At 48.0% G+C, this 14,899-nt stretch overlaps 1 protein-coding gene across 2 annotated transcripts; it reads left to right on the top strand.

Moving 5' to 3' along the window:
- Positions 1–246: 246 nt before the first annotated feature.
- On the top strand, positions 247–10,348 carry PIGT (phosphatidylinositol glycan anchor biosynthesis class T). Of its 2 annotated transcripts, NM_001169029.1 has the most exon segments (12): positions 247–506; positions 677–854; positions 3,010–3,137; positions 3,453–3,553; positions 3,662–3,748; positions 4,297–4,384; positions 4,493–4,590; positions 4,689–4,854; positions 5,546–5,746; positions 8,366–8,531; positions 8,646–8,729; positions 9,678–10,348. In NM_001169029.1, coding segments are annotated over 12 exon segments (1,737 nt in total). In that variant the 5' UTR covers positions 247–319; the 3' UTR covers positions 9,931–10,348.
- Positions 10,349–14,899: the final 4,551 nt, after the last annotated feature.

The raw sequence follows: 14,899 nt of genomic DNA on the forward strand, positions 1-14,899 counted from the left end.
CCTCAACTATCGGATGGGTAAAATGGCAGTGGGGGAGGTCCATATTATTAAGCATTTCCTGGTGGGTGGAAACGTCTTGAACCGGGTGCGGCCTCAAGCTGGTTACTCGCGCTACCTACTCCCTCTCGTGTCCTCGCAATACCCCGCTTAGACCCACCACCTCGGAGGCAATATTCGCGACCCGTGCAGGCGGTCGCTCTGATAACCGCATCCCGTCTTCCGGGACGGCACCGGAAGTCACTTCTCATACGCCTTTCCTATTGGATACCGGCTTTTCATGGGGCCGAGCGCCGCTGGGTAGGCGGAAGTAGCCGCAGGCATGGCGGCGGCTATGCCGCTTGCTCTGCTCGTCCTGCTGCTCCTGGGGCGCAGAGGCTGGTGCCTTGCAGAACCCCCACGCGACAGCCTGCGGGAGGAACTTGTCATCACCCCACTGCCTTCCGGGGACGTAGCCGCCACATTCCAGTTCCGCACGCGCTGGGATTCGGAGCTTCAGCGGGAAGGAGGTGAGGGCGCGAGATCTGACCAGATAAAGACTTCCGTGGTGCCTGCTGGCTGGCCATAGGATGGAGGCAAACTTTGGGGGCGGGGCCTAATTCCTGGGTGGAGTTCTGGATCCTGGATGTAGACCTCGACGAGGTGGGGGATCGTCACTCACCTGCTCCCTTTTCCACAGTGTCTCATTACAGGCTCTTTCCCAAAGCACTGGGGCAGCTAATCTCCAAGTATTCTCTACGAGAGCTGCACCTGTCATTCACACAAGGCTTTTGGAGGACCCGATACTGGGGACCACCCTTCCTGCAGGCCCCATCAGGTGCAGAGCTCTGGGTCTGGTTCCAAGACACTGTCACAGAGTGAGTGCACACCTTGGGCCCCATTGCAGGCCATGGAGGGAATGTGGCTGGGAAGGTGTTGTCATCCTGCCACTGCTCTTGGGGACAGCATTTCCGTAGACAGCGATTCCATGGGGGTAGAGCTGGCACTGGAAGTAAGAAGTGTTACCACAGATGAATAAACTTCCCAATCCTAAAACTTTCAGACCTGAAATAGCACATGCATATCCCTGGAGAGGCAAATAGCAAACAGTTCATGCTTATTTGGAGGTAAGGCAGTAGAAAACTGGCAACTGGATAACCTTTTAAAAGGTATTCATTAATATATTTTTAAATGATAATAAGTACCATAAAGGCCAACCATAACATATCTGTGGGTTACAACTGGCCAACAGGATGCTACATCACAGTGTTAGAGAAACTGCTTTTGTTTGGGAGGGGGCAGGTCTAGTTACTGTGCCTGTACTACAAACCACTATTTCCCAGTGGCTGCTGTGGCTATCCTGTTTAGAATAGAACTTCTCTGTGCAGTGGTTGCAAACATGTCTACATGGGCCACATAGGTAAGAAATGAATAAAGGTATTTTAAAAATTGACAAACACAGGAATGAGAAATATATCTCATTCTCCTCTTAATCCCACTCTAAGAAATTAATAGTGCAAGTATGATATAACAAGTTTTAGGGCAATAAAAGGGAGCAGCAGGAATTGTGGCAGACTAGAGAGTTTGTGCAACATTCTAGGGAGGACAGGTCTGCTACTCAGCTTCTATGGATTGTTGCCATGTGGGAATAGAGGCCTAATGTGTTCAGACTCAAATGTTTCAATAAAAATGTTTTGTAGAAACAAGGTCTCACTCTATTGCCCAGGCTGGTCTCAAACTCCTGGGTTCAAGTGATCCTCCTGCCTCAGCCTCCCAAAGTGTTGGGATTACAGGCAAGAGCCACCACACCTGGCCTCATTTTTCAAGAGATGCCAGAAATCTGGAATTTAATGTGAAAATTAGCAAATTCAAATATCAGCAAGTAATTTAAAAAATTTTAAAGTGCTGTGCGGGTCAATGTTGTCCTCACCAAATGAAGCATGTTTATGGTTTGGGTAGAGTTTTCAGGCTTCAAGTTTGCCATTTTTATTTGACGCTTAAGGACTGGAGCAGTTGAAAGCCTCTGTACATAGAATTATCAAAAGCCCCCAGACAACACTAAGGAATAAGGAATAAGCAGTGACTCCCTAGCTTGCCAAGACTTTCTCTCTTGCCTCAACTCTGGCTCCCCTACCCTTTCCTGTCTACTCTGCTGTCACTGTCTCCCCTCAGCCCATAATTGCCTGAAATGTGGAGCTAATGCTTAGAATTATTTCTAGCGCTTATTAAGTTTTATGGCTTTCTATTACTGAGAGCAAATCTCTTTTGATGTTTCTCCAAGAAAAGAACATCTAATTTAATTTGATGTTTTTATGAAATCCTAGAACAGTTGTTTTTCCCATGTTCAGTGAGCTTTTTTGGATATAAGACTTCTCATCATGGTAGTAGAACCAGGACTTACCTTTATTCCCAGAGTATACACAGGGCAGTGTGCATTGTTTTCCCCAGCCAAGCACATTCAAGGAAGATCCGTGAGGTCATTTCAGCTCTGATATATGAGGCGCTTTCCATGGTGTCAGGGGAAGCACGTAGATGACCCAGACTGGTCCTTTAGTTGCTTACAGCCTAGTTAGGGAGAAAAGGTGCTCAGGACATGATGCTGCTGCCACCTAGCCATCTCCCAGGAGGGACCTAGGAGGAGACTTGGATGGTCAAAACCATGACTGCACAGAGGAGGCTGTGCTTAAGGAGGGCAGAAAAGGCTTCCTGGAGAAGGGGGAAGAACTGGAGCCGGATCGTGAAGGTAGGCAGAAAGAAGTGAGCAAAGGCTTACAAGGAAGGAAGAATCACCTGAGCAGAGACCCATGGGGACGCAGAGATGTCCAGAGGAGAGTGAGGAAGAAGGGGCTGAGTAGGATGAGACCCAGCAAGTGGGCTGGGTGGGGGCAGCAGTGTTCCGGCTCCATCAACTGGCCCGTCTAATAGTTAAGAATACAGCCTCCTCCTACCATAGGTTTAGCAGCCAGTTGTGGGCTCTGAAAGAGGGAGCAGAGATAGCCCCAGGACAGTGAGTGGATTTGTGTCTCTATCCAGTGTGGATAAATCTTGGAAGGAGCTCAGTAATGTCCTCTCAGGGATCTTCTGCGCCTCTCTCAACTTCATCGACTCCACCAACACGGTCACTCCCACTGCCTCCTTCAAACCCCTGGGTCTGGCCAATGGTGAGATAACCCCTACAGCCCTTTCCTTCTTCCTCTTACCTCCTGCCCAGACCTTTGCCTCCTTTTCCCTCAGTTTCCTGCTTCCTCAGCCTGGGCTAGATCCTAAGTCCCCTGTGTGTACAGGCCCCCAATACTGTGCCATCTCTGCATGCTTTCTCCCAAGGAGAGAAAGGAGTCCCACTCCCAGCTGGGACTGTCCAGACTGTGGTGCTAGAGGTGGTGTGGGGAGCAGGAGGGTCATTCCCATCTCTGGAGTGTGGATCCCGAGGGGTCAGAGCCCAAGGCCCACCCCAGACAGACCTCTGTCTCCCTCAGACACTGACCACTACTTTCTGCGCTATGCTGTGCTGCCACGGGAGGTGGTCTGCACTGAAAACCTCACGCCCTGGAAGAAGCTCTTGCCCTGTAGTTCCAAGGTGAGGCCGCGCAGCCTGGCAGCCGGGGGCATGTGTAGAGAACCTGCGCCCCATGTCAAGTGCTCCATACAGGGCTTCTCTTCTCTTATCTCTTTCTGTCTCCTCCAGGCAGGCCTCTCTGTGCTGCTGAAGGCGGATCGCTTGTTCCACACCAGCTACCACTCCCAGGCAGTGCATATCCGCCCTGTTTGCAGAGTAAGTCACGGGGAGTAGAGGAAGCTGCCATCCAGGGGCTCAGAGAAGGTACATTTAAAGCATGTGGCCAGTGTCTGGCTTGGGCTGAGTGAGTACTGAGTGGTACATGTGATGATGGTTATTCAGGGCATTGGCCAAGCACCAAGAAAACAGTGGTTGCCTAGCAAGGACTGAATAAATATTTGTCATGGAAAATAGTGGTTCAGAACAATAGCTATGCGGGTGCAATTGCTAGCTCAGTCACTTGCCAGCTGGCGTAACCTCGGGTGAATCATTTCATTCCCCTGAGCCTGGTTTCCCACCCTGTCACATGACATTGATAGTAGAATCCACTCGTAGGGTTATTGTGATAGTTTATCAAACTGATGCACATAAAGCTGTCAGCACAGGGTCTGGCATGGGGTCAAGTGCTCAGGAGTGGGTGGTAGCAAATCGATGGATGTGACGATACATAGATGAGGGATTGAGTTGGAGTAGGTCTTTTTTGGGGCTGTGTGGTTGGGTGAGAGTGATACCCCCTCACTGCTGCCATCTGGCCCTTGTGATAGAATGCACGCTGTACTAGCATCTCCTGGGAGCTGAGACAGACCCTGTCAGTTGTATTTGATGCCTTCATCACGGGGCAGGGGAAGAAAGGTAAGTAACCTTGGCAACTTATCTCTACCCACCCATGCCAGCCCTGCCTTATCTATGTGGACTAGGCCTAGGCCTGGCCCCTGCTCAGCCCTGCTCTCTGTTTCTCAGACTGGTCCCTCTTCCGGATGTTCTCCCGAACCCTCACAGAGCCCTGCCCCCTGGCTTCAGAGAGCCGAGTCTATGTGGACATCACCAACTACAACCAGGTAACAAGGTCTCCAACCACACACACAAACACATCCCTGGGTCCCAAGACCAGCCTGCCCGCTCTGCTTGCTTCTTAGCCCTGCCTTTGTGTCCCCAGGACAACGAGACATTAGAGGTGAACCCACCCCCGACCACTACCTATCAGGACGTCATCCTAGGCACTCGGAAGATCTATGCCATCTATGACTTGCTTGACACCGCCATGATCAACAACTCTCGAAACCTCAACATCCAGCTCAAGTGGAAGAGACCCCCAGAGAATGGTGAGTGGGTGGATGGTTGGACTGCTGGGTTGCAACGGCTACAGAGAAAAGACTCACAATCCCATGTCTTTGCCGTAAGATGATAGGGTTGTATTTAGACCAGATCTCCGGAGTCATGTGCTGCTGACTCGAGCGCTTCCAAGCTCTGTGATTTTGGGTAGGTTCCTAAACTCCCCAAGCTTCAGCATCCACATCTGAAAAATAAAGAGTATACTCAGTGAATTGGATGAGATAATGTGAAAAATGGAGTTAGTTCATGCATTTGCTTAATCAACCAAATACTTTTGAATTCATACTAAGTGCCAGGCATAGAGTGTTGAATAGGACAGAGGACACTGCACTCAAGAAATACGTTGTCTACTAGTTGAGGGCAGGTGTCAGTTAATTACAGTTGTAGTTCAGTTCCCTTACCAAGGGAAAGAGCAGAATATCCTGAGAGGACCTGGTTTGGGTTCGAGGGGGGCACGGTGTTCGTCACATAAGCACTTTAATACTAGCAACCTGTTGTCATCATTGCTTGTTGGCTGGGGAAGACAGGGATGATTCCAGAACCCGGATTGCCCAGTTTCAGTGGCAGGACTGTTCCCCCATCTACTCATTGGCTTGGGACTCTGAACATGGCCTGGGCCGTTGGGGTGGGGAGTGACTCTTACCTTTGGCAGCTGTTAACTGTTGATATTTCTTTACACAGAGGCCCCCCCAGTGCCCTTCCTGCATGCCCAGCGGTACGTGAGCGGCTATGGGCTGCAGAAGGGGGAGCTGAGCACACTGCTGTACAACACCCACCCATACCGGGCCTTCCCAGTGCTGCTGCTGGACACCGTACCCTGGTATCTGCGGCTGTATGTGCACACCCTCACCATCACCTCCAAGGGCAAGGAGAACAAACCAAGTGAGGACCTGAGTCCTGAACCAGGCCCCCAGCCCACCCTTTCATGCCCTCTCCAGGTCCCCCAAACTCTCATTTCCCTTGGTAGTTCCTGAAGTACCTCAGAAAAGCGACACAGGCATAAAGAGTAAGGAATAGTTTCAAAACTGGAACGGGAGCCTCACTGTGCCAGGTTCAGAAGTCATTTATAAAACAGAAATCATTAAAACACATAATACTGGTGATTCTTAATAGGACTGTACAAGGACAGTAGCTTCCTTTTTCACTTACTTTTGCCCCCTTTCTGGAGCGTTGGGTTTTGTGATGATTCATAGACTCTTTAAGGTAGGGAAAGGGCTTGGCAATGTTAGGCTTTTGAAGCTAGGAAGATAGCAGAGCTGGAGTAGATGGTGTTTTGCTTCCTTGGGAGGGGTAAAGAGGTACAGTTAAAGTTTTTTTTTAATTTTTATTTTTATTAAAATTTATTTTTCTAAAGAGAAGATAATATTAGTGCTTCCTATTAGGTGCCAGGCATAGTACTAAAACACTTGCTTTTCTTTTGTATAGGGGGAGACTAGTAGTAAAGTCAAAGACCCCTGAGGAAGAGGTTGTACCATATCCCAAACAGCCAAACTTAAAAACCTTTCAGTACTTCCATTGATTCCTATGTTGTCAAACGTATGGTGAATAGTTTCACTTATTTTCAGCACCCATTATTTGTACCACCTTCAAAATCTCTATTTCAGATATCCTAGCTGTGTATTCTGTAGGTTTTTCTGTTATTATTATTTTAAAACTTCTCCTTTGGAAAATTTCAACCCGAACCCAAACAGAATAGTGTAATAATCCCCTGTACCCACCCTGCAGCTTTTTTTTTTTTTTTTTTTTTTTTTAGGAGACAGGCTGTCGTTCTGTCACCCAGGCTGTAGTGTAGTGGCATGATCGTGGCTCATTGCAGTCTCAGACTCCTGGGCTCAAGCAGTCCTCCTACCTCAGCTTCCCCAGGGCTATAGGCATGAATCACCATGCCTTTAATGTTTTCATAGAGACAGAGTCTTGTTATGTTACACAGGCTGGTCTCAAACTCCTGGCCTCAAGCGATTCTCCTGCCTTGGCCTCCTAAAGTGCTAGGATTATAGGTGTAAGCCACTGCCTGCTGGTGTATCTTAAAGCAAATCTTAGACATTGCATCAATTAACCTTTAAATACTTCAAGGATTTTTAAAAATGTAACCATGTCATTCCACTTCTGTTTTCCCCTGTGGTCTTAAACATGTCTTTTTATATTTGGTTTGTTTAAATTGGGATAAACAAGGTTCTCACATTGCATTTGCTTTATCCTAAGTTCTTCTCTTGGGTGGGCACAGTGGTGCACACCTGTAATCTCAGCACTTTGGGAGGCCAACATGGAAGGACCACCTGAGTCCAGGAGTTCAAAACCAGCCTGGACAACATCGTGAGACCCCTGACTTCTACAATTTTTTTTTTTTTTTTTGAGACGGAGCCTCATTCTGTCACCCAGGCTGGAGTGCAGTGGCGCAATCTCGGCTCACTGCAACCTCCACCTTCTGGGTTCAAGTGATTCTCCTGCCTCAGCTTCCCAAGTAGCTCGGACCACAGGCACGTGCCACCACGCCTGGTTAATTTTTTATATTTTTAGTAGAGATGGGGTTTCACTGTGTTAGCCAGGATGGTCTCAATCTCCTGACCTCATGATCTGCCCACGTTGGCCTCCCAAAGTGCTGGGATTAAAAAAAAAAAAAATTGTTTTTAATTAGCTGGGGGTGGTGTCGCATGCCTGTAGTCCCAGCTACTCAAGAGGCTGAGGTGGGAGGATCACTTGAATCCAGGAGATCAAGGCTATAGTGAGCCATGATCCTACTACTGCACTTCAGCATAGGCGACAGTGTGAGACCCTGTGAGACCCTGTCACCAAAAAAAAAAAAAAAGAATTTCTTTTTCTTTAAAATTAATAACTATTCTTAGAGCAGTTTTAGGTTACAGAAAAACTGAGCACAAAGCGCAGAGTACCCATATACTCCCTATCTCCACACCCAGACTTTCCCTTATTATAAACGCCTTGCTTTTGGTGTGGTACTCTTCAGTCTCTTGTCATCTGTAGCAGTGCCCATGCTTTTTTTTTTTTTTAAACGCCAATTATTTGTTGAAGGAACTGGGTCATTTGTTGTATAGAACGTTCCACATTCTGGATTTGTCCTTGTGCTGTTGTTTAACACGGTCCTCCATCTCCTATATTTCTTGTGTATTGGTGGTTAGATTTAGAAACCTGATTAGATTCATGTCCCACATTTTTGGCAAGAAAAATTCCCAGGTGGCTCTGTGAACTTCTTGCACCACATCAGGCACTTGGTGTCTGGTGCCCCAGTTTTAGTGATGTGAAGATTGATTAGCAGTCTGCAGCACCCCTAACAACCTCTCTTGACCGCATCCTGGGATCACTGCCCTGGAAACATCCTCTCCCTTTTCTTAGCCCCTGCTTTCTTCCCTAGCCTGCCTGGCTTCTACGCTCCCAAGCCCACCTTCTAGGCACCCAGATTGAGGCTCCATGGCAAGCAGCAGGGACAGGGGCAGCAGGTAGCCTGACCCCAGGAAAGAGGTATGGGTGACCCTTGCATGTCTCCAGGTTACATCCACTACCAGCCTGCCCAGGACCGGCTGCAACCTCACCTCCTGGAGATGCTGATTCAGCTGCCAGCCAACTCAGTCACCAAGGTTTCCATCCAGTTTGAGCGGGCGCTGCTGAAGTGGACCGAATACACCCCAGATCCTAACCATGGCTTCTATGTCAGGTGGGCTCCACCCCCACAGGCCACCTCTCATCCCACTGACCTACCCTCTCTGCTGCTTACCCCTTGGTAGGGGAGCTAGGTGGGAACATGGGCCATCTCTCTGCTTCTCTGTAGCCCATCTGTCCTCAGCGCCCTTGTGCCCAGCGTGGTAGCAGCCAAGCCAGTGGACTGGGAAGAGAGTCCCCTCTTCAACAGCCTGTAAGTGTGATCACATTCACTGATAACACATCTTCAGCTCCCTGCTGGGCCTTAACACAGGTGACCAGGCTCCTGCAGGGGAGTTCAGGGTAGATGTTACACCTTCCAAAGAGATTTGTAGATTTAATTCAGTCTTAATAAAAATCCTGGCAGTCTGAAATTTGTGAAGACTTTATAAAATGATTTTAAAGTGCTTCTAGAAGAATATTTTTACTTATAGCCTACATTTACTCCTTGATGCTCTTAAATATTTAATCAAGCACTTATCAAAGTGCCAAGTGCTTCTGAGAGCACTGGGTGTACAAGATTAAACAAAACAGACTTGGCCCTGGCCTCCCTTTGCTTACAGTCTAGAGGGAGAATTCTGATCTAGAAAGTAATGGTGTCAGAGGTGGGGTAGGAATTGATTTACTGGGTTATCTAGGAAGGCTTCATTGAGGAGGTGGCATTTAGGCTGAATTAGGCCCAAGCAAAGGCAGGGCCTCTTTCACCACTTCAACACCAGGCTTCTCTTTCTCCCCTCCCCGCTGCCCTCCTCTTCCCTCCCTCCCTCCCTCCCTCCCTCACTCCTTCCTTCCTTCTTTCCTTCCTTCCTTCTTTCTTTTTTATTTTTTATTTAAGTTCTGGGACACAGGTGCAGAACGTGCAGGTTTGTTACATAGGTATACATGTGCCATGGTGGTTTGCCGCACCCATCAACCCGTCATCTAGGTTTTAAGCCCCGCATGCATTAGGTATTTGTCCTAATGCTCTCCCTCCTCTTGCCGCCCACCCACCGCTCTCCTTTTATCAGGTTTATAAATTGAGCTATGCCTTCTGTTGAAAGGTTTTGAGCCTAAGAGAACATTGGAAACACTGTGTTGCATTGCCCAGTACTGCCGGAATGAGGATGGGGTGAGATGGGGAGGAGCAGCCAGTCCTGTCTCACCGCTCTTCCCCTGACCCCAGGTTCCCAGTCTCCGATGGCTCTAACTACTTTGTGCGGCTCTACACGGAGCCGCTGCTGGTGAACCTGCCGACACCTGACTTCAGCATGCCCTACAACGTGATCTGCCTCACGTGTACTGTGGTGGCCGTGTGCTATGGCTCCTTCTACAATCTCCTCACCCGAACCTTCCACATCGAGGAGCCCCGCACAGGTGGCCTGGCCAAGCGGCTGGCCAACCTCATCCGGCGTGCCCGAGGTGTCCCCCCACTCTGATTGTTGCCCTTTCCAGCAGCTGCAGCTGCTGTTTCTCTGGGGAGGGGAGCCCACGGGCTCTTTCTGCCACTTGCTCTCCTTGGAGTTGGCTTTTGAACCAAAGTTCCCTGGACCAGGTCAGGGCCTACAGCTGTGCTGTCCAGTACAGGAGCCACAAGCCAAATGTGGCATTTGAATTTGAATTAACTTAAATTAGAAATTCATTTCCCCACCTGTAGTGGCCAGCTCTGTATTGAGGTGCTCAGTAAGCAAAAGTGGGCAGTGGCTGCTGTATTGGACAGCACAGAAAAAGACTTCACTGCAGAAAGGTTGGTTGGCAGCACTGGCCAAGGTGATGGGGTGTGCTGCTAGGGTGTGTGTCACTGTGTGGTGGATGGAGTTTACTGTTTGTGGAATAAAAACAGCTGTTTCCTTGATTCTTTGCCTCTTGTCCTTGAGTCCTAGGAAGAGCTGGGGACTGGGGATTGTTTGCTGGGTGCCTGAACAGTACCTGCGGCCCTATGCCCGCAACCCTCTCCACAAAACAGAAAACAAAACAAAAAGAAAACCCTGCCTCCTCCCACCTGGCTGGATATTTCTTCTCCTGATCTGCTCCCCCGTCCTCCCCATCCCCATCTGACTGTGATTCCCAGAACTCCCTGGGTTGTTTGGGAGTGTTTCTGAAAGCATAATCCATGACCATGGAAATGAATCATCCTACTTCTTGGGGGCCTTGAGAGCCAGTCCCCATCAGCAAGGGTAGAGTGGAGGGGCGGGAGAGCTCTGGGTGGTGGGTCTCTAACTGTAGTGTGCATCGGAGTCACTGGGGGCACCTGTGAAAATAATGTAGGTTCCTAGGGTCCATATCCTACTAATTCAGTTGGTCTGGGTATGGCTCAGCCTTTGACTTTTTAGCAGGCTCCTCAGGAGCTCGTGCTGTGCGCCGTCCTCAGACCACCCCAGGCTTTGAAGCCAGGCTCATTGGATTGAAGCCCGCCCCGCCCACCTCCTTTGCTGGTTACATAACCCTGGATTCCTATAAAACAAGCCTTTAGGCGGGTGCCTCCCACTGCCCTCATCTTCTATCTTTTCCTCTGGCACACTTGGCATCAACTGTGTGTTATTTGCAGTTCCCCCCACCACCCACCCCACTCAGTTCTCCCATCATAGTGGTTTGGCCTAGAATGCCCTATTCCACCAACCATGCACACCTCTCAACTGCCTGGTTCCCTCTTATAAAACCAGATGAGGCTGGCCAGGCGCGGTGGCTCATGCCTGTAATCCCAGCACTTTGGGAAGCCGAGGAGGGCGGATCACTAGGTTAAGAAATCAAGACCATCCTGGCCAACATGGTGAAACCCCATCTCTACTAAAAATACAAAAAAAAATTTAGCTGGCCTGGTGGCGCGCGTCTGTAGTCCCAGCTACTCGGGAGGCTGAGGCAGGAGAATCACTTGAACCCGGGAGGCAGAGGTTGCAGTGAACCAGGATTGCACCACTGCACTCCATCACACACACACACACACACACACACACACACACACACACACACACCCCAGATAAGAGAAGTTGCTCCCTCCAGGAAGTTTCCCTTGACATGGCAGGCTGCTGTCCATGCCCCACGCCTGCTGCTTTCAGATTGCCTTGGACTTACACATGTTCCTTGTCCTGGCTGCTGTCCCTTCACTTCCACCAGATGGTGTGCTTCCTGGAGGCACAGGTTCTGTCTTTCATTAAGACTTGACCCATCGCAGGACATGTGAGTTCTCAATCAGCGAATGCTAAATGTATTAACTGGGTATGGGCTATTCTGATTTGGGATCTGGGATCCAAGATAGGGATGGGCAAGGGGCACTCTAGAAGCCCCACATGTGTGAGTGCAGCAGTCTTAACACAGTGGTACCGGTGTCTCTAGCCAGCATTGATGGGCTGTGTAGGCTCCTTGAAGGGTTTTAGGAGCCCTCAGCACATGCGGGTGGTGTGTGTGCATATGTAGGAAGGAAAGGTGGTGAGCTAGTCTAGACCATGGGCAAAGGCAATTTGTTCAAGGTGCTTTTACTTGAGTTTACTTCCAAAGCAGTAAAGAAGCAGACTGTAAATGAGACAGGAACACAGGTGGGTAGATACACAAAGCTAAGTGGTCTGTGTAGTGTGCCTAGCGTGGGATGCAGCATGCATAGCATGGAGTGTCTGCCAAGTCAGAAGAGCACAGAGTTGTGGCCTGGTTCTCTTTTATACCCGCAGTCCTGTCAGTACCTAGAAACAGCCTCCACTACCATGCCACATGTAACCTATGCTCTGGCAACACCCACATATTTCTAGATCAGACCTCCTCCCTGGATCTTGGATTCATTTACCTAACTGTCTACTTGCTTACTCCATTTGGATGTCTAAAGACATCTCAAATTGAATATCTCCAAAACCGAGCTTCTGATGTGCTCCACCCCACCCCAAACGTGCCCATCCATAGTCGCCTCATCTCTGTTAAAGGTAACTCATATCTTTCCAGGCACCCAGGCCAAATACCTTTGAGTCATCCTTGGTTCTCTCTCACATCCTGTTTGCATCGTACCTTCAGAATCCCACCTCTTTCTACCACCTCCACTATTAAGTTATCAGTGAGGTTTTCCCTGGCCATACCCTATTTCAAACTGCTAACCTAGCATGTTAGATTCACTTGGGGAACTGAAAAAATCCTGATGCCTGGGCTTTACCCAAACCAGTTCCATCAGAATTTAAGGTGGGACTCACAGAGTCTTCAAGTGACACCAATGTGTAGCCAAGCTTAAGAACTTGGTCTTATTTTTAAAGTAGTATGAAAACTTACTTTCTCTCCTAAGCATTCTAACAATGGATACTTTTTGGAATAAGACTATGTAAAACGGGGAACTCACTTTTAACTTTATAACAATTTATGTATTGTTTGTCTTTTTAAAACAAAAATATATGTTGGGTTTATAATAAAAATTTGGGTCGGGTGTGGTGGCTCACGCCACTCCCAGCACTTTGGGAAGCCAAGGTGGGTGGATCATTTGAGGTCAGGAGTTCGAGACCAGCCTAGCCAACATGGTGAAACCCTGCGTCTACTAAAAATACAAAAATTGGCCGGGCGTGATGGCGGGTGCCTATAGTCCCAGCTACTCGGGAGGCTGAGGCAGGAGAATTGCTTGAATCCGGGAGGTGGAGGTTGCAGTGAGCCGAGATCAGGCCACTGCACTCCAGCCTGGGTGACAGAGCGAGACTCCATCTCTAAATAATAATAATAATAATAATAATAATAATAATAATAATAATATAATTTGGTGAAGATTTAATTAAATCAAACTGGCATCTGGGAGGTCTGGCCCCAGGTCTTCCCCCAGACTGAATGGTGACCACAGGTGAGCCCTTTCAATATCTGGGCCTTGGATTCCCCCTGAGGTGAAAGTGACCGGGTAGCCTGTTGGAGTCAGCCCTGTCCCATAGGCTATGGGTCTCAGGGTCCTCTTTCCCAATAACACCTCAGCTCACTTGGGGTATTTTCTGAGCTGGTCATGCCCACCAGGCAGATGGCAAGGCAGGGCACAGAAGCTGCTGAGCTCCATGGTGCCAAGGGCTGAGAGTTCTAAGCCAGGGCTGGGAGGCTGGAACTTATACCTGCAGAAAAAAAGAGTCCCTATTTCCATAGGCCAAAGAAAGTATCTTGTTTTTGATTTCTTGGAAGAGGAAGCACACTGGGCTAGAGGCATGAGCCGGGATGAAGTGGACTCCTTGTCTGGAGGTGGTGCCACATACCTTAGAGGGGCTCGTGGGAGCTACTGAGAATGTCCCCTAAGTCAGTATTCCTGCCTCATCTGAAATGCCAGTCTTCAGCCTCATCTACTGCACACTTGAGTCCATGAGATTTTAGAGTGGTAAGTGACCTTTGGGGTCTCAGTTTTCCTATCTGTAAAGGGAGTGGGCTGGACAATGAACAGCTGTTCTCCATTCTTTTGTTATTGGTTCCCATCCAGAGCCTCCCAGCTAGTTGTCTCAACATCCCAGGGGAGAAAACATAGCTCTTTGTCCATTGGTTTATTTATTCAATTTAGGAATAATGAGTTTATTGTTTTATATGAATAACCATACTTATTTTAAAAGATCAAACTAAACTAAATAGTACAAACAAGTGAAATCTCTCCCCAAAGTCTACTATGGTGCTGTGCAACAGAAATATAATACAAACCACACATCGAATTTTAAATTTCCCAGTAGCTATTCTAAAAAGTAAAAATAGGAGCCAGGCACAGTGGTTCATGCCTGTAATCCCAGCACTTTGAGAGGCTGAAGTGGGCAGATCACTTGAGTTCAGGGATTTGAGACCAGCCTGGGCAACATGGCAAAACCCTGTCTCTACTGAAAACAAAAAATTAGCTGGGTGTGCTGGTATGTGCCTGTAGTTTCAGCTACTTGGGAGGCTGAGGTGGGAGGATCATCTGAGCTGGGGAAGTTGAGGCTAATAGTGAGCTGAGACTGTGCCACTGCTCTCCAGCCTGAGTGACAGCGAAGGAGACCCTGTCTCACAAAAAGAAAAAAAGAAAAGAAAAGAAAAAAGAAAAAAAAAAGGTAAAATTAATTTAATTATAGTTTATTTAACTGAGTGCAGTATATCTAAAATATCATTTCAATATATCATTAATATGAAATAAAAACTAATGCAATATTTTACTTTTCTTTGTATTAAGTCTTTGAAATCTGGTGTGTACTTTAACATTTATAGCATATAACAATTAATATTAGCCATACCTCATGTGCTCAATAGTTGTGTATGGTCAGTGGCTACCATATTGGATATTAATGCTCTATCATATAAAGCAACTATCAGTAACTTCAGCATAACCTCATCAGCATTTTGTTAGATTAACAAAAATAATTCTACAAAAATGAAGAGTTTATGGATATTGTTTTCCCTGAATTTTTGCATATGTTCTTTATACTTGAAGGACAATTTTATGGGGTAAAAAAATCCTAG

The sequence above is a fragment of the Papio anubis genome, chromosome 16 (assembly GCF_008728515.1).
Source record: "Papio anubis isolate 15944 chromosome 16, Panubis1.0, whole genome shotgun sequence".
NCBI classification, from domain to species: domain Eukaryota; kingdom Metazoa; phylum Chordata; class Mammalia; order Primates; family Cercopithecidae; genus Papio; species Papio anubis.

What these genes read in the sequence shown, in the direction of transcription:
- PIGT (XM_021944138.1), top strand. Translation starts at nt 4,510, where the DNA reads ATGTTCTCCCGAACCCTCACAGAGCCCTGCCCCCTGGCTTCAGAGAGC. An exon ending in GGGCAAGGAGAACAAACCAA is followed by an intron (nt 5,747 to 8,365) that starts GTGAGGACCTGA and finishes GCATGTCTCCAG; the next exon opens with GTTACATCCACTACCAGCCT. An exon ending in AACCATGGCTTCTATGTCAG is followed by an intron (nt 8,532 to 8,645) that starts GTGGGCTCCACC and finishes GCTTCTCTGTAG; the next exon opens with CCCATCTGTCCTCAGCGCCC.